At 42.6% G+C, this 27,022-nt stretch overlaps 2 protein-coding genes across 2 annotated transcripts in view; one reads left to right on the top strand and one right to left on the bottom strand.

Moving 5' to 3' along the window:
• TMCO1 (transmembrane and coiled-coil domains 1) overlaps positions 1-14,953 on the bottom strand; it is a 58,457-nt gene extending 43,504 nt beyond the window's left edge. Inside the window, exons 1-3 of the mRNA XM_002715830.6 lie at positions 14,751-14,953; positions 14,295-14,372; positions 6,201-6,260 (exon numbers count right to left, since the gene is read on the bottom strand). Of these exons, the coding sequence (XP_002715876.3) occupies positions 6,201-6,260; positions 14,295-14,372; positions 14,751-14,820 (208 nt within the window). The 5' untranslated portion in view covers positions 14,821-14,953. The remainder of the gene's footprint in view (positions 1-6,200; positions 6,261-14,294; positions 14,373-14,750) is intronic.
• A 46-nt stretch (positions 14,954-14,999) lies between these two features.
• Positions 15,000-27,022, top strand: part of UCK2 (uridine-cytidine kinase 2) — a 127,872-nt gene continuing 115,849 nt past the window's right edge. The window contains exon 1 of the mRNA XM_089299646.1: positions 15,000-15,138. The gene's annotated coding sequence lies outside the window, so the exon portion shown is untranslated. The remainder of the gene's footprint in view (positions 15,139-27,022) is intronic.

Genomic DNA, 27,022 nt, shown 5'->3' with positions numbered 1-27,022 from the left:
AACTCTCATCTGCTGGTTTCCTTCCTCAAATACCTTCAATAGCCAGGGATGGCCCAGTTCAAAGCCAGGAGTCAGGAACTCAATCTGAATCTCCCATATCTGGGGCTGGGACCAATGTATTTCAGCTGCCATCTGTCTCCCAGAGCGCACGTTAGCAGGAAGCTGGGAGCACTGTGATGGTTCATCATAGGCATGTCATATCAGAGTGCCTGGGTTTAAGTCCTGGCTCTGCTTCTGATTCCAGCTGCCTGGTAATGCACATGCTGAGAGGCACCATGTGATGGCCAAGTACTTGGGTTCCTGGTTCCTGGCCTAACCTCAACTGTTGTGGGCATGTGGAGAGTAAGCCGGCAGATGGAAGATTTCTCTCTGTCTCTCTCTCACTCTGCCATTCAAATAAGTAAATAATTTTTTTAAAAAAGTGTGTGGGAAAACAGAACTAAAAGTTAATGTAAATTTTCTATGAACTTTTTGAAACCTCCCTCCTAGTGGTTCTGTCTCTCTGGACAACTCTGACTAATATACACTCGGACCTAACAGGCAACCAATCCACAAGCCCTCCTGCGACACATGGCATACAACGATGAACTTAGCCAACTGAATTCCTTCCCTCAGAAAATTAAACCAAAAAATCTTAGGAACACAAATCAATTATGGAATTAGAAGTAGAAAATCTGCAATATAATATTGGTTCTCAAACTTTTGTTTGCTTCAAAATTATCTTGGCTTTTTTTTTTTTTCTTTTTCTTTCTTTTTTTTTTTTTTTTAAAAGTAGACCCCCAGGTCCTACATTGGATTCCATAAAGTCTGGGAGTAAGGGTTTGGTCCTTTCATTTTTAATAGGTATCTCAAGTAACATGGATGCAGGTTTTCCAGAGATCATGCTGACAATTTTAAGATACAAAGAACTCAATGACATAAGACAAAATTTGGTGAAGAGAAGAGTTTAATGCCAGCAAAACACAACAGAGAAAGTGGGGAAGTTGAATAGAAGAGAAAGAAGAAACAAAAACAGTGGGGCTGCAAAGGGATCCTCCCACTGTCAAGGGTTTCCTCAGGGCTTGCTCTTCTCGCAGAAGGTTCCTGCCTTCCAGTAACCATATAGCTCTGCTTTTCCTGAGTTTCTGTTCACATGTGTGACTTGAGAAAATTTAAAGGCAGCCTAAAAAGCTAAAACAGGTTCATACATAAGAGGGAAATGTAAGAAGAGCCCAAACCTCTGCTCCTGAAATTAAGGAATGGTGGACATAATATCTTCAGATAAAATACAAAAGATATCCCAGTTTCAAATTAATAGCCCTATCAAGGCTTGTTATCAAAGAGCTCTACCTGGTAAAATCAGACACTTTGCTTCTCAGAAACCCTTACTATTGCTGACCAATTCCCTCATTCTAGTCCTCCTCCTTGCCAAGGACTATGTATCTTTTTAAAATTTATTTTCACTTTACTTGAAAGGCAGAGAGAAATACAAACAGAGAGATCCTCCCTCCATCCACTGGCTCACCCCCTAAAGGCCTGCAGCAGCCACAGCTGGGTCAGGCCGAAACCAAGAGTCCAGAACTCCATCCAGATTTCCCAGGTGGGTGGCAAGGACACAAGGACTCAAGCCACCATCTGCTGTATCCCACAGGTGTGAATTAGCAGGAAGTTGGATAGGAAGCAGAGCAGCCAGGACCTGAGCCAGGCACTCCCTGTGCCAAATGCTCATTCCCATTTATTTTTTTATGAAAAAGCTCAAGTGGAAATTCTGAACAAAGGAAAGGTTAGACTGAGTAACAACTAAACCATAGATAGTATCAATACATGGAAATATAATTCATTCTAAAAAGTTGCTGGAGATGAATAGCAAATCTGACTGTAGGTTGATCGGCAGCAAATTCAAAGGAAAAATAAATTGATTCAAGCAGTGTCCATAAAAAAAAATTTCTAACAGTCGCCGCTTTTACTGACATTGAAAACTCAAAGAAATAGCTTCCACTATTTTTAAAAAAAAAAAAAGATTTATTTGAGAGGTAGAGTTACAGACAGAGAAAGGGAGAAACAGAAAGAAAGGTCTTCCATCTGCTGTTTCACTCCCCAAATGGCTGCAATGGCCGGAGCTGGGCTGATCTGAAGCCAGGAACCAGGAGCTTCTTCTGGGTCTCCCATGCAGGTGCAAGAGCCCAAGGACTTGGGCCATCTTCTGATGCTTTCCCAGGCCATAAGCAGAGAGCTGGATCAGAAGAGGAGCAGCCAAGACACGAACCAGCACCCATATGGGATGCCGGCACCAGAGGCAGATGCTTAACCTGCTTAAGCCGGCTCCCACTTTTTGTTTTTAATCAAAACACCTAATATTCCATAGTAGTACTACAATAAATTGTACCTGGCTGGGTTTTTCACAGTGTGTCTAATGGTGGAAATGCCAAGGTGAAACAGACTAGAAGCAATTTTATCAAGTCCAAAACAAAGCAGTTTAGGTTTAGAGATATCTGATAGTCCAGCTTTTAAGCAACTACTTATAAATATTATGTCTTGTAACTTCTGATTATAAGATTTTGATGAGCAACTCCTCATAAATATTTTTACTTGAAATTTCTGATAAGATTTTTTTGGTGAGAAAAACAATTCAAGGCTGCATTCCATGTTAAGATAATTTGAGTTCACATACTTTATGTTGTCAATTTAAGAGTACAGAGTAATTTGCCTCCCGCTTTTATACCTTTCCGATCCTTTTTCACAAACAGTTGTCCATGCTCAGTGGCTTCACTTCCTATGCATTATCTCCTTAATCTATACAATCTGCTCTGTCCCCCTACCTTACCACTGAAACTGTTCTGGCTAAAAATCATGAATAAACCCCTATATCTTAGACATTTAACCACAACCCTAGGCCCTTCCTGCCTCCTAAAAAATCTTCACTCAATTTCTGTGACATAGCTCCTTTCCCTTTTCTGGCAATACTTTTCCAGAGCTCCACTTCTGCTACTCCCTTACATTTCTATGTTTCCTTAAGACTCTTCTCATTGGGCCGGTGCTGTGGTGTAGCAGGTATAAGCTGCCACCTGCAACACTGGCATCTCATGTGGGCACAGGTTTGAGTTCCGGCTGCTCCACTTCCGATCCACCTCTCTGCTATGGCCTGGGATACAGGGGAAGATGGCCCAAGTGCTTGGGCCCCTGCACCTGCATGGGAGACCCAGAGGAGGCTCCTGACTTCAGATGGGTCCAGCTCTGGCCATGGCAGCCATTTGGGGAGTGAACCAGCGGATGGAAGACCCCTCTCCCTCTCCCTCCCTCCCTCCCTCCCTCCCTCTCTCTTTCTCTGCCTCTCTGTAACTCTGCCTTTCAAATACATCTTTTCAAAAAGGGGGGTGGGGGGAAGGGAGAGAGACTCTCCTTATCCACAGCCCTGTGGGGTAACTCTTGTGATCTTGTTTACCTTATGGATTCGATTACTATACATAAGCACAGGATTCTAAACTCTATTTGTAGCCTTTATCTCTGCCAGCACCCAAAGTGTAACATCCCATGCTGTATCAAACGATGCCACAGCAGTGTCACACAGACAATTCAAATTCAACAGATTCAGACCTGAAATCATCATCTCTTTCCTTCCTCATCCCAATCTCCATTTCTTCCTCCAATATTTCCCACCCAAATCAGAAATCTGGGCATTTTCCTAAACTCATGCCTCTCCAGACCCCGCCTGTAATAATCAAGTCTTATTACTTCTGCTTCCTCTACATCTGTTAAATTTGTATCATCTACTGCCTTCCCACAGCTATTGCCAAACTTTAGCTTTTTATCATTTTTGTGACCGGGTCACTTCAAAAGCCTCGTCACTTCCCTACCTCCAGAATGGTCCCTTCTCCAGTTTTTCCTCCATACTATTATCAGTTGTCTTGCTTTAACACAATCTCATGTCAAGCTTCTGTTTAAATCCTTTAAAGGTTGTCTAAAGCTTTCTTGATAGAAGTTAGATTTCTCACTAGTTCCTCTGACATTGAAAACTCGGAGAAATAGCTTCTACTTAAAAAAAAATTTTATTTATTTCAGAGGTAAAATTATAGACAGAAAGAGGGAGAGACAGAGAGAAAGATCTTCCATCTGCTGGTTCACTTCCCAAATGGTTGCAATGGCCGGAGCTAGGCTCATCTGAAGCCAGGAGCCAGGAGCTTTTTCTAGGTCTCCCATGCAGGTGCAGGGGCCCAAGGACTTGGGCCATCTTCCACTGCTTTCCTAGGCCATAGTAGAGAGCTGGATTGGCCTGTACTTTACACATATCTTTCACTTCCTACACTAACTAATTTGTAAGTTCTGGAATGTACCCTGTTATTATATCCCTATCCTATCATACACAGTTGCTTCAAGAATTTTAAAATGCACAGTATAGTGTGTTACAGATGTAAGTTGTAATAAATACTTAATAGCATTTTACTTATATTTATTTAGCTAACTAACACTAACATTTCCAGATTCAGCTGAAGGATTACATCTTCAAGATAACCTGATCCCATAAGTAGACTGGGATATCCTCTTTCTTTAATTTTACAATATTCAAAATAAATCTTTATAGAAGTTACTTATTGTACTGCAAAGTTATGATTTATTTTTTGGTCTGTTCTCCTTCTCTGGAGAGAGTTGGTAAAAACAGAATTTTTTTCTATTTTGTTTCTCCAGTGCCTAATAGAGTCACTTACACACACAGAGTAGATGTACAATAGCATCCTGACACAGGATTAAGTGAATAGGCCATTTAAAAAACATCTGCTACCTCTACACTAAATTGCAAAGCTTTAGTTAGAACAGAACAGAGGCATCATTCAGCCTAGTGGAATTCTTCTATGCTAGTACAGTTGTGATACAGGTTTTACATGGTTTTATATTGTTTCTGAACCAAATACATAATGTTACAACCATTTTTTCCTGATTTTAGAATCAGGAAGTTCCATAAAATATAAACCATATATAATCACTCATAAATTGTCTTCTGGAAACCTTTTGGAAGCAGAATTACTTAAATTCTAAATTGCACTGAAAAACCAAAAACATATGGTCATTTTCTCAGGGAAGACAAAAATCACTTAGCAGAAAATCTACTCTTTGGAAGATCTCCATCATTAGTCAATTTTCAGTAGGGAACTCATGGCAATATATTTAAGAATGGCAAAAATAAACATAAGTAACCTTAGTTTAATTGGAAATAATAATCTTGAATATAAAAATAATGTACTTTCGGGGCCGGCGCTGTGATGTAGCTGGTAAAGCTGCCACCTGCAGTGCTGACATTCCATATGGGCACCGGTTCAGGTCCCAGCTGCTCCACTTCCAATCCAGCTCTCTGCTGTGGCCTGGGAGAGCAGTGGAAGATGGCCCAAGTCCTTGGGCTCCTGCACCCACGTGGGAGACCAGGAGGAAGCTCCTGGCTCCTGCCTTCACATAGGCGCAGCTCAGCTCCAGCCGTTGCGGCCAAGTGGGGAGTGAGCCAGCGGATGGAAGACCTCTCTTTCTCTCTCTCTGTCTCTCCTTCTCTCTCTGTGGAACTCTTTCAAATAAATAAAGAAATCTTTAAAAATAATAATATACTTACACAAAATATGCTAAGAATTGTCAGCTGGGCTGACACTGTGGTGTAGAGGGTAAAGTTGTCATCTGCAGTGCCAGTATCCTATATGGGCACCAGTTTGAGTCCCAGCTGCTCCACTTCTGATCCAGCTTCCTGTTAATGGCCTGAGAAAAGCAGCAGAGGATGGCCCAAGTATTTGGACCCCTGCATCCATGTGGGAGACCCAGAAGAAGCTCCAGGCTCTTGGCCCAGCCCTGACTGTTGAGGCCATTTGGGGAGTGGGCCAGTGGATGGAAGACCTCTCTCTGTCTCTCCCTCTCCTGCTCTGTTACTCTGAATTTCAAATAAATATAATAAATCTTAACAACAACAAAAAAGAATCGTCAGCCAAGTTCAAAATCCACAGCTATCACTTTACTAAAACACAAATTTTAAAGCAGAGAACCAAAAAGGAGTAACTGCTTAACCTTGTCCTATCTACTTCACAAAATGGTTAAGAATCAAGTGAGAAAAGGTATATAATATATACCATAAAATTATATAAACATGAGCTAGCTACTGCCATTAACAACTTCATATTTTCATCCTCTAAAAATTTATGTTTTTTCCAAGACAACCTAAATTTCATCTAGACTGATATCTATCATCTTACCTATTTTCTTCTTTTGTTGTCGGCCAGCTGACTCTGTTATCGTTTCCTTCTTCTTTTCCACTGTAAACAAGATAGTTAACAGTGAAAGTTAATTATGCAATATGCTTAAGAAACAAAGGATACTTTATCACAGCTGAGGTGATGAAAGATTCTTATGAGAAAGTCACACTGACTTTCTGATGCTATGGTGGGGTGTGGTTTGTCCGCCAAGGGTTCATGTGTTGGAGGATGGTATTCTTTTTTTTTTCTTTTTTTCTTTTTTTTTTTTGACAGGCAGAGTGGACAGTGAGAGAGAGAGACAGAGAGAAAGGTCTTCCTTTTGCCATTGGTTCACCCTCCAATGGCCGCCGTGGCTGGCGCGCTGCGGCCGGCGCACCACACTGATCTGATGGCAGGAGCCAGGTACTTCTCCTGGTCTCCCATGGGGTGCAGGGCCCAAGCACTTGGGCCATCCTCCACTGCACTCCCTGGCCACAGCAGAGGGCTGGCCTGGAAGAGGGGCAACTGGGACAGAATCCGGCGCCCTGACCGGGACTAGAACCTGGTGTGCCGGCGCCGCAAGGCGGAGGATTAGCCTGGTGAGCCGCGGCGCCGGTTGGAGGATGGTACTTTCTAGGGTAGAATTTTTCAGAAGTGGGGCCAAATGGGAGGGGGTTAGGTCACTGGGGGTACTGCCCTTGGACGGAACTGAGGTGATTCTCCTGGGACCCCAGTTAGAATGAACTATTCCAAGAGTGCACCTTACTTCTGAATCACTCTGAGGTTTTCATTCTAACCATGGGATTGCCCTCTCTTGCACATTTCCAACTTGATACCATCTGACATGATGGGACACAGCCAAGGTGGCCCTCAGAACAGGCTGAAAATTGGGCCTGCCCAATCTTAGACTTTCAGACACCAAAACCATGAGATAAATCATTCTCTTCTTTGTAAGTTACCCAGTTTTGGAGTTTTTTGTTATAACAATGGAAAACATACTAATACAACTAGCCTACTCCCACAATTGCTGACAATTAAAAGTAGAGACAACACTCTAAAACAAAAATAATAATTGTAAGCATTGTTAATCAAATATTTATAAAGGACTGTATTAAGACACAGTCATGGGGCTGGTGCTATGGTGTAGTAGGTTAAGCCCCCGCCTGTGGTGCCAGCATCCCAATATGGGTGCAGTTCTAGTTCTGGCTGTTCCTCTTCCTATCCACCTCTCTGCTTATGGCCTAGGAAAGCAATGGAAGACGGTCCAAGTGCTTGGGCCCCTGCACCCATGTGAGAGGCCCAGAAGAAGTTTCTGGCTTCTAGCTTTGGATTGGCCCAGCTCTGGCCACTGCGGCCATTTGGGGAATGAACCAGAGGATGGAAGACCTTTCTGTTTGATTCTCCCTCTCTCTGTAACTCTACATCTCAAATAAATAAAATCTTAAAAAAAGAAAGAGACAGACAGGAAAGAAAGAAAAAGAAGGAAGGAAGGAAGGAAGGCAGGGAGGGAGGGGGGAGAGAGAGAGAGAGAAAGAAAGGAGGGAGGGAGGGAGGCAGAGAGAGAAACAAAGGAGGGAGGGAGGGAGAGAGGGAGGAAGGGAGGGAGGAAAGAAGGAAGGAAAAGAGAGAAAATCAGGAGAATAGCCAAACAAGCTAAGATTGAGCCAGATGTTTGGCTCGGCAGTTAAATCACGGGTTGGGACATCTGCAGTTTAAATAGAGTGCCTGGGTTCAAGTAACAGCGCCACTCTCGATTCTAGCTTCCTGGTAATGTGCATGCTGGGAGGCAGCAGGTGATGGTTCAAGTTGTGAGGTCCCTGCAATCCACGTGAAAGATCTGGATTAGGATCCTGGCCATTGCTGGCATTAGGGGAGTGATCTAGCAGATGGGAGTGTTCTCTCTCAAATAGAAACAAAATGAAATAAAACAGTTTAATAAGTTGTAATCTATTTTTTATGTATTTCAATGAACGATGAAGTTAACAGCTTTTGAAAAGGAGTAATATTGGGGCCGGTGCTGTGGTGTAGCAGGCAAAGCCGCTGCCTGCAGTGCCAGCATCCCAAATGGGCACCAGTTCAAGTCCTGGCTGCTCTACTTCCAATACAGCACCCTGTTATGGCCTGGGAAAGCAGTGGAAGATGGCTCAAGTCCTTAGACGCCTGCACTCACATGGGAAGACCCAGAGGAAGCTCCTGGCTTTGGAATGACATAGCTCCAGCTGTGGTGGCCAACTGGGGAATAAATCAGTGGATAGAAGACCTCCCTCTCTCTCTCTGCCTCTCCTTCTCTGTGTAACTCCAACTTTGAAATAAATAAATAAATCATAAAAAAGGGAATTGTATATTTTATATATTTTAATCACCTGTGAATGGGCTAAAACTAGAGTCAAAATTTACCTTCACTTTGTTTATATTATCTGTTCGCATGTTAGCAAACTACATGAATTATTTCTAAAAGCAACATTAAAGAAAATAAGCAAGAGGCCTTTCCCTTAGTACATCAAATTTGTTGCCTGAATACTAGAAACAAAGTTGGTATTACTGCTTTATCAGAGAGGCATAAAATTCAATCTGACTCCAATACAGCTAATGAAATTCAAAGTACTAAACAAGATAAAATGTGTGTGTGTGTTGAGTAACTAAGTCACAGATATTGATCTAGATAGATAAGAAAACATCAGACACAGCTACACAGATTTCAAATCAACATAGTCGTATGAGATCACATAAGAAATTAAGTCAAACTCCACATTACAGAAATAACATCTTAAAATATAAAATGAATACAAAACATTAAATGTTTTCATCATTACAATTAGCCAGAGAAACAAAAATATTTTTTCCTCACCCCATAAGGACTACACAACACAACACAACTACTTAACATTGAACCATGACTGCAAAAACAAAACAAAAACAAAAACAAGGGCAAGAAAAAGAAGGCTAAATAATAGAAACATACGATGATACTGTAAACACTAACTTGGTCTTCTAGTGGACTGAACTGAGACTAGAGAAAGCTAATCTAATGTTTTCAAACTTCATAAAGTTCATGACCTGCTAATGCTGTGTTCTGAATTCCAGATTTCTGCCAAGCAGTTTACAGTTTATAAACTATTTAAAACTTTTATCCTGTTTCACTGTAAACAGAAATACAGTACCTTTTGCCTCATACTAATTTATACTTATAAATGCTCTCAATTTTTGTTACAAGGATGTTGCATGTACTTTTGTCCTTCTTGAGTCTATAAGCTATTAACATTAGTCTATTTTACAACAGCAACACAATGAAAGGAGACCCACTAATATTTAAAGCACACCAAAAGCTTAGAGACCACTAGAATCAACCAACTTGCTACCTGTAAGAAAGCATGACTTTTGTCAAAGACCCAACCTCAGTAGCCTGATTTTTGGATAGCAGTAGTCTCCAAATAATGCCAAAAATAAGATCACCCCAAGAAAAGAATATCTAATTCTATTTTTTTGTATTCTTCAAAATCTACAAACTTCTCTTGCCTGATTCATATCAAACTATGAATCCAAACTGAATAGAAGGGATTATACGTGCTTTTGCAATTAAGACATTTGTTCAAAGAGGGAATTTACCTTATACTCTTTCTTTTAAATATCCCTCATACTAAATATAATAGTTGTACTCAATTAGTGCATTCATTTCACATTGCCCTTATGGCAAACTCAACATTTAGCAATCAATCAAGGATGTCAACTGATCATAACCGTGGCATAGGTTAAGCCTCCACCTGCAGTGCTGGCATCCCATGTGGGTGCTGGTTCCAGTCTTGGCTGCTCCACTTCCAATCCAGCTCCCTGGTAATAAACCTGGGAAAAGCAGCAGAAGGTGGTCCAAGTGCTTGGGCCCCTGCACCAACGTGGGAGACCCAGAAGCTCCTAGCTCCTGGTTTCAGCCTGCCCCAGCTCCAGCCATTGCGGCCATTTGGGGAGTGAACCAGGGGATGGAGAACTCTCTCTCTGTCCTACCCTCTCTCACTCTCTGTTAACTCTGTCTTTCAAATAAATAAGTAAATAAGTAATATACAATAACATAATAAATAAGTAAACCTTATCATATGTTAGAAAGTGGTAAGAGCCACAGGGATGGGGGTAGGAATGGAGAATACAGCAGGGTAAGCAATTAGGAGCAGTAGTGGTAGGGAAGGTGAGAAGACTGTAGTTCTAAACAGAATAGTCTAGTAAAGACTCTGAAGTGAGCTTTGAACAAAGATTTGAATTAGGTAAGAGGGTTGGCCAAGCAGGCATTACAGAGAAGAACATTTCCAAGCATAGAGAACAACTAACAGAGAGGTCCCAGCACTGGAGTGTGGTTAGCATGAGCGAAAAAAAGGAAGCAAGACACTGTGGTGAAGAGAGAGGAAAGAATACAAGAGGAAACAGGAGAGGCTCTGTAGGACACTTGTAAGGACTCTGGCACATTTTCTGAGTGAAAAGGAGACACCATCACAGGATTATGAGCAAAGAGGAACATGATCTGATAGGCTTTTAGAGAGACTATTTACCTGTTATTTTGACAACAGACTACAGGGAAACAGAATCACCTGATGGAGGCTATTGCAATAATCCATACAAAAGATCTTGGTGCTTAAACCATTGTGGCTAACACTGGAGGTACTAAAAAGTGGTCAGATTTGGGGTATATTTGAAGGTAGTCCAAAATACTTGCTGACAACCTGGATGTGGGTTATGAGAGAAGAGTCAAAGATTTTTTGACACAGCTATAAATGAAGCAGGCTTAGAAGAGAAGAATATGTGTTGAATTTTGGATATGTGGGTTTGAGATGCCTATAAGACAGTCAAGTGAAGATGACAGATTGATAGGTGAACATGTAATTCTTGTATTAAGAAAGAGCTAAAGAAATGAATTTAGAAGTGGTTGCCAAACTGAACATAAAAATCAAGAAAGCAGTGAATATAGAGAAAAAAACTACATCTTATGCTATTCCCAACAATTAAGAGGTCCAGAAAAAGAACAAGGAAACTAACTGCGCAAGAATGACCAACTGGATAAGCAAGCAAAATCAGTGTGATGTTCTCGAAGGCAGATAAACAGTAGCTGGGACCAGTGTTGTGGCACACCAGGTTAAACTGCCACTTGTGATGCTGGCATCCCATATCAGAGTGCTGGTTGAGATCCAGTTACTCCACTCCAGATCCAACTTCCTGCTAACACATGTGGGAAGGCAGGGCAAGACAAGCCTATAACTTGGGCCCCTGCCACCAATGAGAGACTTGGGTGGAGTTCTCGGCTCTTACCTTCAGTCTGGGGAGTGAAGGAGTGGATGAAAGCTCTCTCTCTGCCTTTCATATAAATCTTTAAAATAAATAAATAAAGTGTATCAAGGCTTCTGGTTTGCACTACTCAAAGTAGAGAGCTACCAGTCACCAAAACTAGGGAAATGCTAAAAAAAAAAAGGATGTTTGTGAAGGAAAAGAAAATGAATTTGGTTGTAAATATGTTGAAGTGCATTATCAAACACTGAATAAGGGAAAGAATGGTAAACTGTAATTTAAAAAGTTTGAGTTTATCTCTTAATTCTTTGTTTGCTCTATGACATAAATATATCATTTACTTTCTGAGTCTCAATTTTCTTTCCTCTAATGTGGAGGTAACATTTATACAACTAACCACAAAGGGTTGTTGTGTGTACCAGCTGAGATAATTTAAGGAAAAAAATTTGAGAGGCCAGCATTGTAACGCAGCAGGTTAAGCCATGGCTCACCAATATCCCATACTGGACTGCCAGTTCAAACCCTAGCTACTGTGCTTCTGATTTAAATTCCTGCTAATGCACCTGGGAAGGCAGCAGAAGATGGCTCAAGTACTTGGGCTCCTGTCACCACGTGGAAAACCTGGATGGAGTTCCTGGCTCTTGGCTTTGGCTTCATCTAGACAAGGCTGTTGCAGCAATTTTGGGAGTGAAGCAGCAGCTCAAAGAGTGCTATCTCCCCTTCTCTGTCTCTCCCTGTCACTGTGCCTTTCAAATAAATCAATGTCAAAAAAATACAAACCCTTCAAACTCTTATGAAGATATCAGGGAAAAGTTGTAGAATACAATATTCTAAGAAGTTCTAAGAAGAAGTTATATTTAATCCTTTTAAGAAAGAAAAAGAACATTGAAAGCCAAACCAGACCTATAAGGAACCAATCAAATTGTACCTCAGCTATGTCCTGTGGAGTTCCCAATTTTGTTTTTTTTTTGTTTTTTTTTTTGCTTTTTTTTTTTTTAAGACTATTATGTATTTGAAAGTCAGAGTTCCAGAGACAGAGCTATAAAGAGATCTTCTACCTGCTGGTTCATTCTCCAGATGGCCACAAGGGCAAGGGCTGGGCCAGAATGAAGCCAAGAGCCAGAAGCTTCATCCAGGTCTCTCATGTGGGTGGTAGGGACCCAAGCACTTAGGATATTTTCCACTGCTTTAGCAGAAGAGCTGGATTGGAAATGCAGCAGCCAGGACTTGAACTGGTAACCATACGAGACACAAGCATTACAGATGGCTTTACCCACTACCCCACAACACTGGCCCCCTATTTCATTTGAAAGACAACAAACTACTTGTTCTTACTCTTTCCCTCAAACAGTTCTTCAAACTCCTCACTCAGGGCCGGCGCCGCGGCTCACTAGGCTAATCCTCCGCCTAGCGGCACCGGCACACCGGGTTCTAGTCCCGGTCGGGGCGCCAGATTCTGTCCCGGTTGCCCCTCTTCCAGGCCAGCCCTCTGCTGTGGCCAGGGAGTGCAGTGGAGGATGGCCCAGGTGCTTGGGCCCTGCACCCCATGGGAGACCAGGAAAAGCACCTGGCTCCTGGCTCCTGCCATCGGATCAGCGCAGTGCGCCGGCCGCAGCGCGCCGGCCGCGGTGGCCATTGGAGGGTGAACCAATGGCAAAAGGAAGACCTTTCTCTCTGTCTCTCTCTCTCACTGTCCACTCTGCCTGTCAAAAAAAAAAAAAAAAAAAAAAAAACCTCCTCACTCAAATGAAACTCAGTTTATTTCTGAAGAGCTAAGATTTTTCTTTTAAAGATTTATTTATTTATTTGAAATGCAGAGTTAAACAGAGGGAAAGAGAGAGAGAGAGAGAGAGAGAGAGATCTTCCATCTGCTAGTTTACTCCCCAAACGACTACAATGGTCACACATGTGCCAGTCCAAACCCAAGAGCTTCCTCTGGGTCTCCCACACTAGGGTAGAGCCCCAAGGACTTAGGCCATCTTCTGCTGCTTTCCCAGGCACATTAGCAGGGAGCTTGATTGGAAGTGGAGCAGCCAGGACTCCAACCAGCACCCATATGGGATGCCGGAGCGGAGGCAGCATCTTTACTTACTATGCCACGGTCCCAGCCCCAATTCTAATTACCTTGACACCACTTATAATGATATCACTCTCCAAGCACACCTTACACATTAAAATTTCCATATTTTTGTTCATATGTTATTTCCTTTATTTGGAATTTCCTTCTCCTATCTCATTCTCTATCAAAACTAACCATCCAGCAAGATTTGCAAGCTTATCAGCAACATGAAGGTTTCCCATGGTTCCTCACAACTGAATGGAAATTCTTCTTTAGAACTACTACCAAGGGCAGGCATTTAGCCTAGCAATTAAGACACCTGCCTCCTATTCTGAATGTACCTGGGTTTGATACTTTGCTCTGGTTCTAACTCCAGCTTCCTGTGACTGCAAATGCTAGAAAGTAGTGGTGATGGATCAACTAACTGGGTTTCTGCCACCAACAAATGGGAACTTGAATTGAGTTCCCAGCTCCCTGTTAGGGGTCCCCATCTCCCTCCCACCCCCATTTTGAGAGTGAATCAACAGATGAGCAAGAGGTCTCTCTCCCTCTGAAATTAAAATTTAATAAAAGACTACCACGGTAAATAAAATGTACTGCCATGTCCCTCACTTCCCTTCAGTTTCATTTTGCATAAATGTCTTTTATTTACAAATAGCCTTCAAGTTGTATTCATCTTTGTGTTCCTATCAAGTTTTAGTATCAGCGGGAGCTTCTCAAATATATACTGTGAACATGCACTCAATGAGCTTGACATGTTGAAACTGTACCTAACATGTTGTCATACTCACATTTTTTACTCTGCTTTTCCACTTCTGCCTTCAGTCTCTTGTACTTGTCTGTCCTATAAACCAGGACCCAGGTTATGCCTAAAACATTAAGAGCAACATGCTAATAAGAAGTCTGAACAGTCACAACAAACTATTAGTGGTTCCTGTTCAAGAAGGGATTTTTAACTTTTTGGCTCATATTGAGCCCTAGTTAACTATTTTCAATCGCTAGTACAACTGACTCTTTCACCAAAACAACTGTAAGAGGATGTGAAAGTGTCTCCACAAATACCCAAGTGAAAGCTACCTCACACCAAGGAAAATCGGCATTCGATTGCTACTATCCCTCCCTCTCCTGTCCACGAGTTCCCAGTGATTTCCTGGAGGAGAGCGGACAAGCCCCCCAAAGAGATTAAGGCTCGCGATCTTCCCCCGCGGTGGCGCAGGGGACCCCGGGTCCGAAACAGCCGCTCTCACCCTCCGCGAGAAGAGCCGTGCACACGGAGATAAAAACGATGAGTAGCGTGTCCGCGAACATGGTGCTCATCTCGCAGCTCCGTCCTGCACTCCCACCCACCAGAGGGGAAGCGCTCTCGAGCCAGAAAAGGGAAGCGAAAACGACTTCCCGAGACTCCACGACCACCCAGCCAGACACGGACTCTGACAGCCTGGTGAGCACTTCCGCTTCCGGGGCATAGCACCGGAAGGGCTCTGGCGTGGGAGCCGTGTGGCCGTGCGAATCTGAAGGAAACCAACCCGTAAATCAATGGGACTAAACGGCGGGCGCTCAGGACGAATCTCGCGAGACTTGGGAGCTTGCGCGCTTGAGAGAGAATGACGGCGGCGGCAGCGGCTTCCTTTAGTGGTATTTACTTGGCGGGGGTGCTCGCACCTGCTTTCTTCTCGGGCAGACGCCAATTATTTGGACTTGTACCTCAGCCCCACCTCTCTGGCCGTAATGCTAGTTTAGCCTTAGTTTGCCATATACTGTAAACTCAGCGCGTACTGAGTGCCTGGCTTTATGTGCCAGGCGCCGGTCGCGGAGCTGGGACGCGAGAATGATGACTCATGGGCCGCTGGCTTCGGGGAGAAACCTGCGGATGCCACATGACTACGGTTTTAACCGAGCTGTGCCCCAGCTGCTGTGGTGGCAGGTTAAGAGGGTGGTCATAAGGAGCTAGTGATTTGGAGGAGAAGAAATGAAGCAAAAGACTTCTACGGCGGAGGGGAAATCAGAGATACTGTTGCTTAAAAGTCCGGGGTAGAGCGCGCTGGAGAAGGGGCCATAAACCCAAATGCCTACAGTGGTGACAGAATAAATTATCTCAGGCAAGCTGCGCCTGCGAAAATGGCGGGAGGCTCTGATGGGTAAGGGAGCGCTACTTTCCTCGGAAAGGGGGAGTTTGATGCTGTGATCCGGCCAGTTTCTCTGGGAGAATCAGCCCCCTGTTTCTAGGCTCCTTCTGTTTTTCTGGAAAGTCCAGGAACACTGATTTTTTTTTTTTTCTGTGAAAGTTCAATTTATAAGTGCTGGCAACTCAGTCAAAGCCAAAAACTCAGTACAGATCTGGGAGAGTGTCTCAGAAGCTTGATCTCAGGCTGTAGAGGTTTTCAGCATTTTCAGACAGAGACAGAGAGTGTGTGTGTATGAATGTATGAACATCTGAAAGCCAGCTGAACCACCTCCCCTTGACTTGCACTATCAATGGTTCTTTTCTCTCTGCCTCTTTTAAACATTTTATGTATTTGAGAGGCAGAGAGAGAGGTCTTCCATACACTGGTTCACTCCTCAGATGGCTGCAACGGCCAGAGCTGGGCCAATCTGAAGCCAGAAGCCAGGAGCTTCTTTCAGTTCTCCCACGTGGGTGCAGGGGCCCAAGTGCTTGGGCCATCTTCTGCTTTCCCAGGCCATTAGCAGAGAGCTGGATCAGAAATGGAGTAGCTGGGATTCGAACCGGCGCCATGTGGGATGCTGGTGCTGCGGGCAGAGGGTTAGCCTACTATGCCACAGCATCAGCCCGTTCTTTTCCTCTTAAACTTCGCTGCGCTTGTTGTAGTTCTCCTGTGACACCACTTTTGACTTTTTTTCTTTAGTTAAATATGCATTTCTTGTCTCCTACACTTCTGGAGTCAGAACACCTGCCTTCAAGTTGGATTCCTCAGTCAACTCCAAGTACCATTCCAGGCAAACTGATTCACCACATTGTGCTTTGGTTTCTTGAATGTAAAAAATGGCATAATGGTAATATTAGCAGTCAGAAGTCCAAAGAGTGTCAGTTTGCTATTTTTGGTTTTTTAAGAATAAGTAAGTTAAGTGTTTAGAATCTTATCTGGTCTATAGTGAAGTTGCAGTTAATGTTTACTGTTGTTGTTAGCTCTGTTGAACCATTGAACTCATAATCCTTGAACTAATTTTCTTCTCATTCTATTCATTTTCCCTGTGATCTTGTTCCCTTCAGTAATTTCATTTACCCTCTATCCATTGATACTGATAATCCATAAAGTAATATCTGTAGCCCAAGCTTGCCTGAATTTCAGGCCTAGTATCTAACTGCTTTCTCACTGAACATTTCCCTTTGGAAATCCCGAACTGGACTCATCATATTCCTTTTCCCAAACTCCAGTCTTCTACCCTTGTTCTGTTAGTGAATAATAGCACCATGTCTACCTATCCTCAGAGCCTGTTTTCTTTATGGCACGTGTCTATTCACCAGGTTTGACAAATTCTTCCTCCTTCATAAGCTTTTTTCAATGTATTTTAATTCTCTCTACTATACCTCTTTTAAAAATATAGAATAACAAAAAATATTAAAACAAAAGGTATATGGAAGTTCCCAGACAAGCTATATAAAATGCTTTGCTTACAAGCTTTTTTTTTTTTTAAAGGGTGAAGCTGCACTTGACATTGAAGTCACAGTGTTATTAAGTGACCAGGGCTGTGACTATGTTTGATGTTCCTGTTTTGGTTCAACCAATCAGCCTTGTGTATCTGCAGCATCCATATAAAGTTAAACATGACTAGAGAGCTGTTCTTATAGTAGTTCTAAAGAACTACTTAACTGCTTTTAACCAATGAAGTAGATCACCATAAAAAAGAGCCTTATGAAATTAAAATAATACTACCTACCCCCTCAAAAACCAGAACACACATTTGCAGCTAACTCTGACTACTACTTTTATACATATTACTTCATACTTAAACCGTGATGGGTGAAATGAATAAAAACAGTGAAGGGTCATTGCCTTTAAAAAAAAAGATATTTTGTTTATTTGAATGGCAGAGTTAGAGATATGCTGCTGGCAAAGCTTCTGTTTCTCCCACGTAGGTGCAGGGGCCCAAGCACTTAAGCCATCCTCTGCTTACTTTCTCACACACAGTAGCAGGAATGCTGGATTGAAAGTAGAGCAGCCAAAACTCGAACCATTGTCCAGATGGGATGCTGGCATTGCAGGTGGTGGCTTAACCTACTACTCCACCACACTGCCTCCCCCACCCCTGGAGGTCGTTGCTTTTAAGTTTCACAGAAATTTAGGTGGTTCTTCTAGTCTCTCTTCATGCTGTACCAACCTTATTTTGGACAGGATGAACATTTCCTAGTGTGTATTTTATCACCAAAGGACTGAAGATGTCATAGCTTCTATTTGTAGTGTTTCTAAGACTGTCTCCATTTAGTGCAAACAAAAAAGGAAGAAATCTTGGGAGAAGTAATGCACATTTAATGATCAGATTTAAGTGTTCATGGCAAATAGCCCTGTCTATGCTCTAGCTGTTTCTATGGCTTGGGCTTCCGTGGTCTCCCCCTGCTCAGCTATATCATTTGCTAGCAAATCATCAGGATTAGAAGCACTCAGCAAAGCCTAGATCGACAGCAGAGCTATGTGGATCTCCAGTGCTGGAGACTACTTTAAAATATCTAAACGTATTTTTCCCAACTTGTCTACATCAGGATGATAAATTTTGGTCATGAAACATACTTTAGGGGCTGCCATTGGGTATTCTTTTGGAAGAGATAATTCAAGTTTAAAATATGCTCCCTAGAAGGAGGACTCCTGGGGGCTAGCATTGTCCACCTGAAAATAATGAGGGCATTGTTCCACTTCAGTGCTAGGAACTGCCAGCATATGTTGGAGGATTTCCTTTAAATATTATATATATATATATATATACACACACACACACACACACACACACACAGATTGAGATCTTCCATCTGCTGTTTCATTCCTCAAATGGCTGCAGTAACAGACTGGGCAAGACTTGGAACTCCGATCTCCCTCGTGGGTGGGTGGCAGGGGCCCAAATACTTGGGCCATATTCTTCTGCCTTTCCAGGTGCATTATCAGGGAGTTGGATCTGAAGTGGAATGGTTGGGACTCGAATGTGGACCCCAGTGGTGCAGGTGGCAACTTAACCTGCTATGCCACACCGCCACCTAAGGAAGGTTTCCTTGATGATTCTGCTGGGTAGCCCAGCCATCTTGGCAAATCCCAAATTTACCCTCTGGACTGGTCTCTGGCTCTGCTTGCTTCACACATGAGTCTGTTACATTTTGGTTCAGGTCACCATCGTTTCCATTTGTATTACAGCCTTCTAACTGGTCTCCAGTTTTGTTCTGTCCCCTCCAGGCCAGTCTTCTCATTGGACAATTTAGTAATCTTTCTCTAAAAAAAGAAGATGCTGAGTGGATGTGGAGAATTGGGAAGAGGAAGGAGTTGGGGACAGCTCCTGATTTTTTTTTTCTTGGACATCTGAACAGATCTATATCAGAAAACGCAGAAGAGGGGGCCAGTGTGGCAGAGCAGGTACAGCTACCACCTGTGATGCTGGTATTCCATATGGGTGCCAGTTCGAGTCCCAGCTGCTCCACTTCTAATCTAGCTCCCTGCTAATGGCCTGGGAAAGGCAACAAAAGATGGCCCAAATGCTTGAGCTCCTGCCACCCACAAGGGACCTTGGAAGAAGCTCCTGGCCTTGGCCTGGCCCAGCCCTGGCCATAGCCATCTGGGGAGTGAACTAGCAGATGGAAGATCTGTCTCTCCCTCTGACTCTGTAACTCTGACTTTCAAATAAATAAATATATCTTAAAAAGAAGCTTTTTTAAGAGAAGATGATTTTTTTCTGCCACCAGGTACACCACATGAAGAACTTCAGGAACCCTGAGCACTGAAAGTATTATGAAGTCTCTTCCCAAATATAATTAAAAATGAAATACTAGAAGCAGGTATTGTGGAGCAACAGTTGGAACACTGTATTCCATATTGGACTGCATAGGTTAGAGTCCTGTCTCCACTTCCTATTCAGCTTCCTGCTAATGTGCACCCTGGGAGGCAACAAGTACTTGACTCAAGTTCTTGGGGTCCCTAACACCCACATAGGAGACTTAGATTGTGTACTTGGCTCCGGGCTTCAGCCTATCCCAGCTGTGGCTGTTCAGGATATTTGGGGAATGAACCAGCAGACAAAGATACCTTCCCCCTCCCCCACTCTGCATTTCAAATGGATAAATAACCTTAAAAAATGAAATAAGACAAAATGAGAATTTTTTTCCCTAGACAACTTTCCCTCTGAGTCTGCAGTGCATGCCTCTAGTGCGTGTTTCATCTGCTTTTTGGGTAGTCCTGCAGTTTTTGAGGACAGGGACTATCTTGTCCATTGATGTATCCCCTGATTTTGGAACATGACCTAGTACAGAAAAGCTTTCCATATGTATTTGTTGAGTGAATAACTGATTGGAAGAGAGGATAATGGGTTGGTGAAATACCTTGGCAGGGTTAGAAATTTTAGGTGGACCTTGAAGAAAAAGTAAAATTTACTTAGGACATAGGAAAGCAGAAAAAGTGATCAAAAACAGGAAGAAAAAAGTGGTAGGACATGACAGCTAGTGTGGTAGAAACAACCAAATGACTGAAGAGAAGAGGATTCAGTAGAAAGATTGACTTAGGGTAAGGTGAATAAAATCTTACTCTGTGAGAGGCCCATGGTTGAACTTCAGGAAATCCATACATTTCCTGATATGCATGCAAAATTTCAAAGTTTTCATCAGATTATCAAAGGAGTTTATACACCAGTAAGGTGAAAAGTAATTCATGTGTGCATTTGAGAAACTGATAATAAGGCTTAAGCTTAATGTTGTAGTCGTTTAGTCCTCAAAAGTTTTCTAGTTAAACATTCATTAGGAAGAGAAGAGAGAATGAGAGTCCAAGATCTGGAGATAAAGCTTCAGGCTTAGTACATTATCCTAATATGATAGTTGAATTTCACATTATGGGAATGGTATGAATGCTTCCATATAAAAGGCATTCAACCTCATTAGTGATGAAGAAAGTGCTGTGGTGTAGTGAGTAAAGCCACTGCCTACAGTATTGGCATCCCCTATGGGTGCCATTTCAAATCCTGGCTGCTCCATTTCCAACCCAGCTCTCTGCTGTGGCCTGGGAAAGCAATAGAAGATGGCCCGAGTTCTTGGGCCCCTGCACCTGCATGGAGACCTGGAAGAAGCTCCTGGCTTCGGATCCGCCCCGGTCCGGCCATTGCGGCCATTTGGGAAGTAAACCAGTGGTTGGAAGACTTTCTGCCTCTACTTCTTCCTCTCTGTAATTCTACCTTCTGAATGAATGAATAAATAAATAAATAAATCTATCTTTTTAAAAAATAAAGTGTATTCAGGACCAATCTATTGAGGTGGAAAACATTTAGAAATTGGGAGTGGACATTTTACATGGTTAAGTTGCTGCTTGGAACACCTGCATGTCATCAGGTCATTGTGCCTGGATTCAAGTCCAGGCACTGATCCCAACTGTAGCCTTCTGCTAACACACACCCTGGGAGGCTGCATGTGTTGGTTTGAGTAGTAAAATACAAGACACCCATGTGAGAGACCTACATTGAATGCCATGCTTGTGGCTGTTGTGGATATTTGGGGAGTGAATCAGAAGGTGGGAGATCTCTGTTTCTATGCCTTTCAAATAAATAATTTTAAATGAATTTTTTTTTATTTTAAGACAGAATTACAGGGAGAGGTAGAGACAGAGAGAGAGGTCTTCTATCCGCTGGTTCACTCCCAAGATGGCCACAAAGGCTGGAGCTGTACCAATCCGAAGCTAGAAGCCAGGAGCCTTTGGGTCTCCCACGTGGGTGCAGGGGCCCAAGGACCTGGGCCATCTTCTGCTTTCCCAGGCCATAGCAGAGAGCTAGATCAGAAGAGGAGCAGCTGGGATTAGAACCAGTGCCTATGTGGGATGCTGGCACTTTAGGCCAGGGCTTTAACCTGCTGCGCCACAGCGCCGGCCCCCTAAACAAAAATTTAGATGTGAGATAACAATCAGAAAGGAAAAATAAAATTATCTGTTTGCAGAAATATGGTCTTACCTGTGGAAAACCCAAAGATCCATTAAAAAAAATGTTAGAACAAAAAAAATTCAGCATTCAGCAAACATGCAGCATATAAAATCATATATATTTATATGTGTACTCTGCAAATACACAGAATATTTTTAATATTCCTACAATTCAACAACAAAAATGCAATCCAAAATGGGCAGGCAGGGGCCAATGTTGTGGTACAGTGGGTTAAACACTGCCAGTTCAAGTCCCAGCTTCTCTGATACAGCTTCCTGCCAATGTACCTGGGAAACAGTGGATGATGGTCCAGGTACTTGGACTCTTGCCACCCAGATGGGAGACCTGTATGAAGTTCCTGGCTTCTGGCTTCTCCTGGCTGTTGCAGCCATTTGGAGAGTGAACCAGTGGATGAAAGGTCTGTGTGTGTCCCTCTCTCTCTCACTATCTTTCAAATATACCTTTTTTAAAAAATTAGCAGATGCAGATATTTAGTAGTTAAGATGCCCTTGTCTCACATTAGAGTACTGGGTTCCAGTCCCAGCTCTGGTTTCTGACTGTAGCTTCCTATCAGTGCTGACTGGGAGGCAGCAGGAATGGTCCAGGTAGTGGGATTCCTGCCACCCATGTAGAAGATCTGGATTGCATTTGTCAGCTCCCAGCTTTGGCCCTAGCTCAACCCCAGTGATTGCAGACATTTGGGGAATTAAATCAGTTGATAGGAGTGTTCTCTCTCTTCTCCCTTTCCCTCTCAAATAAGTAAATAAATAAAATAATTTTAATGGGCAAACGAACTTGAATATACATTTCTCCAAAGATTTATAAATGGCCAATAAGCACATGAAAAGATGCTCAATATCACTAACCAGCAGAGAAAAGCAAATAAATCTCAGAAAGATACAACTTCACACTCATTACAATGACAATTATTAAAACAGAAATCAGAAAATAAGTGTTAGTAAAGATGTCAAGAAATTGGAAGTCTGGTGCATTGCTAGGGAGAGTGTGAAATAGTGCAAGCCACTGCAGAGAACAGTGTGGTATTTCCTCTAAGAATTAAACCTATGGGCAGGCATTGTGGCATAGCAGGTTAAGCTGTTTAGTAGGACACCCACATCTCATACTGAAGCCCTGGTTCAAGTCCCAGCTACTCTACTTCTCATCCGGCTCTCTGCTGATGTGCCTGAGAGGCAGTGGATGATGGCTTAAGTACTTGAGACCCTGCCACCCACATAGGAGACCTGGGTGGAGTTCCCAGCTCCTGGATTTGGCCTTGCCCTAGCCTGAACTGTTGCAGCCATTTGGGGAGTAAGCCAGAAGATGGGAGATTTCTCTCTTCCTCTTCCTCTCCCTCTCTGTCACTCTTCCTTTCTAATAAATACATAAATCTTTATAAAAAAATAAACACAGAGCCGGCGCCGTGGCTCAATAGGCTAATCCTCCACCTTGCGGCGCCGGCACACCGGGTTCTAGTCCCGGTTGGGGCGCCGGATTCTGTCCCGGTTGCCCCTCTTCCAGGCCAGCTCTCTGCTATGGCCAGGGAGTGCAGTGGAGGATGGCCCAGGTGCTTGGGCCCTGCACCCCATGGGAGACCAGGAAAAGCACCTGGCTCCTGGCTCCTGCCATCGGATCAGCGCGGTGCGCCAGCTGCAGCGGCGGCCATTGGAGGGTGAACCAACGGCAAAGGAAGACCTTTCTCTCTCTGTCTCTCTCTCTCACTATCCACTCTGCCTGTCAAAAAAAAAAAAAAAACAAAAAAAAAAACAAAAAAAAAACACAGAATTACCATATGATCCAACAATTCTATTTCCACATATATAGTCAAAAGAATTTCAACTGGTCTTTGTATATCTTGTTCATAGCAGCATTATTCACAATAGCCAAAAGGTAGAAGTGACCCAAGTATTCACTGACAGATGAATGGGTAAACTAAACATGAAATAAACATACAACAGAATATTATTCAGCCTTTAAAAGGAAAGGAAATTCTGATGATCCTTGATGATATTATGCCAAGTCAAAAGCTAGTCACAAAAAGACACATGCTGTATGTTTTCACTTACATCAGGTATCTAGAGTAGTCACATCCACAGAGACAAAAAGTAGAATACTAGTTTCTAGGAGCCAGAGGGAGAGGACAACAGAGTTATGTTTGTTAAATTGGTACAAAATTTCAGTTTAGGGAGAAAAAAGTTTTGGAGACAGATGGTGATGATGGTTGACACAGTGAATGTACCTAATGCCACTGAACTATACACTTAAAAATAGTTAAAATAGGGGTCAGAATTGTGACATAGCAGGCTAAGCCATCACCTGCAATGCCAGCATCCCATATGGGCACCTATTTATGTCCTGACTGCTCTGTTTCTGATTAGACTCCCTGCTAATGCACCTAGGAAAGCAGTGGAAGATGGACCAAGTACTTGGGCCCTTGCACCCATGTGGGAGACCCAGAAGAATTCCCTGGCTCCTGGCTTCACCCTTGCCTAGCCCTGGCCATTTGGGGAGTGAACCAGTGAATGGAAGATCTCATGCTTGCTTTCACTTTCTCTTTCTCTCTCTCTCTCTCCCTCCCTCTCTCCCTCCCTCCCTCCCCCTCTGTAACTCTGCTTTTCAAATAAATAAATATTTTAAAAAATAGTTCAGAAAAAGGTAAACAGTGTTATATATGTGCTACCACAATTTAAACATTTTTGAGAATGACCCTATCCATAGGATGCGCAGGTCAGTAGAATCTCTTAATTATTCCTGTTGGAACTATAAATTGATACTGCCCATTTGGAACAGGTCAGCGTTATCCTGTAAAGGTAAACACTTGCATGCCCTTTGACCTGCTAGTCACTCCCAAGTGTATATCTAAATGTAAATTTTGAACAGGTTCTAGAGAGTGCCTACAAATGCATTCATGTGAGCACTCTTGTTAATGCCAAAACCTTTCAACCCCAAAACCCATTAACAGGTAAGAGAGTAGGTGAATTTCCTAATTTGTATTTATGTAGCACTCCCAAGGGTTGTACTACAATTACATGCCACAGTGTGGATTGAACCTAGCAAAGTAATAATGAGTGAAAAAAGTTAACTGCTTAAGGATTATGTGTAGCATATGGTATGTGTTTTATAAAATTAACTAATATAACATGACCCCCCTCCAATAAACATTGTTCTGCAATATATTTAAAGTGATATTATAAAAAGAAGCAAGAGAATGATGAATTTTGGTAGTGTTACAATGAATGGGAAGAGGTTGGGTGATGCAATGGAAGATCCAAAAAAGTGAATTACAAGGGAAATTCATGCCCTAGTTTTCATGTTGGTCATGACTTTGTGGCTATTTATTATTTATTTACTTGAGAGGCAGAAAGGGAGAGACATATTCAGAGAGAGCATCCTCCACTGGTTCACTCCCCAAATACCCACAATAACCTGGCTTGAACCTGGAAGCCAAGAACTCGATCCAGGTTTCTCCATAGATGGCAGGAGCTGAATTTTTTGAACCATCACCTGCTGTTTCTCAGGGTCTGCATTAACATGAGGCGGAAGTCGGGAGCCAGAGCTCTGTATTGAACCCAGGTACTTTAATATGGTGGGTAGCCTTCTTAACTGCCAGGCTGAATACCCACTCTTTGTTTTATTAAGTGTTTTTCTTAAATCTTTTATTCATTCTTTATGTGAAAGGCAGCTAGTAAGATAGCCCTCCCATCTGCTGCTTCATTCCCCAAATGCCTGCAATGGCAGGACACTGGGTCTGGCCTGTGAGTGGCAGGGACCTGTACTACCACTTGCTGCTTTCCAGGGTGTGCCCAAGTAGGAAGCTGGAATTGTAAGTGGAACCAGTACTTGAACCCACTCACTCCAGTATGAGATGCAGGCATTAACCACTAAACCAAACATTGCCCCATTTTTAAATTTTTTTTTTTTTGGATGAATGAATACTTGAGGGCCTTGGATGCAGTGATAAGAACATGTCATGAATCAAGAATTCTATGCATCTGAACTTAAAGTTTTTTTCTTTTTACATTTAATCCTATATGTGTTTGATATAAGAGAAACGGGAGGAAGGAAGTCATGTTTTAAATTATTCAACATCAAGTATAATTGCTACTCTGGAAAAATATGTCACATTTGTCCTTGTTGCTTCAAGCACCCTCTGACAGGTTGCACTTTTGCCTTGGTATTTAAGCATCCCAATTTAAGAACTTATCTGGGATAGTGGAAAGTCACTGAAATACCTTGAGCTTGGTTGGGAATTTTGCAAAATAAACAATGTCCCTTTAAAAAAAATAACTAGTCTGAGAGCCTTACACAGGATAGATTCATTTGGGAGAGACAATGCAGTCAGGAAAAACAACTTTCCAGCTGTCACCATGATATAGTTTTTAGTGCAGAAGCCTCGAACCAAGTAAGTGGTATTAGCAAAATTGAGAAGAAATAGCAGATCCAAGAGCACTTAAAATCTTTAAGTTTATTTTGTTTTTTCATTTATTTGAGAAGGAGAGAGAGAGAGAGAGAGAGAGAGCGAGTTCCCATCTGCAAGTTCACCTCCAAATGCCTGCATAGCTGGGGTTGGTCCAGGTAAGAGCTGAGAACCAGGAGCCAGTAACTTAATCCAGGTCTCCCAGGTGGGTGGATGGCAAGGATGTGCATTGGCTGGACTAGGGAGTAGAGCCAGGGGTTGAAGTCAGGCACTGTGAAATGGCATATGGGCATCCTAAGCAGTGACTTAATCACTAGGCCAATGCCCACCCTGAAGCACATTTGAAGATGAAATAGTAGTTTGTAGGATTAAGTTAGAGGAACTAAATAAGAGTGCATTGATTATTCAAGGTTTCTACTAAAGGGCATTTCCAGGTCTTTATATGACCTGAAACTTACACAATTCTCTGTAAGAAAAAGTGAATATTTATTGAGAAGGGGCCAATACAAGGAAGAAGTCCAGAAACTTAAGTTTCATTAAGTTTTTGGTAAATTTGTTTCTGGATTTTAACCTGATATGGTGAAAAACCTGCCATAGGATGGCTGAGAAGGCCCCTTTTAAATCAAGATAGGAAAATATAAAAATCTTCACTTTGACAGTGAGCTTCTCCAATGTTAGAGTTAGAAAGAACCTCAGAAAATGCCTAGACACCTAAAACAACACACATTCCTTTTTTCATGTGTGAGTGTGGGCAGTCTTAATAGAAGCCTAAAATCTGAGGTGACTTTGCCTAGTACAAATACATGCTGTCATGCTTACTCAGTATTCCCAGGATACATTATTGGCCAATACTCCTCTTTTACTCACTTTTTAGACTCTTACCCTTCACCTTCAAGGTTCACTGTGCTGCCAAAAAGACATTGATTTTATTCCCAGAGAGATATAAATATCATAAGCAATAATGTTGAATGTCCATGGTTTCTGAGGCCCTGGCTC

Source organism: Oryctolagus cuniculus, chromosome 7 (genome assembly GCF_051225735.1).
Source record: "Oryctolagus cuniculus isolate XC-2025 breed Fujian yellow rabbit chromosome 7, ASM5122573v1, whole genome shotgun sequence".
Lineage (NCBI taxonomy): Eukaryota > Metazoa > Chordata > Mammalia > Lagomorpha > Leporidae > Oryctolagus > Oryctolagus cuniculus.
The sequence above is the reverse complement of the archived record's forward strand: the minus strand, read 5'-3'. Positions and strand labels throughout refer to the sequence as shown.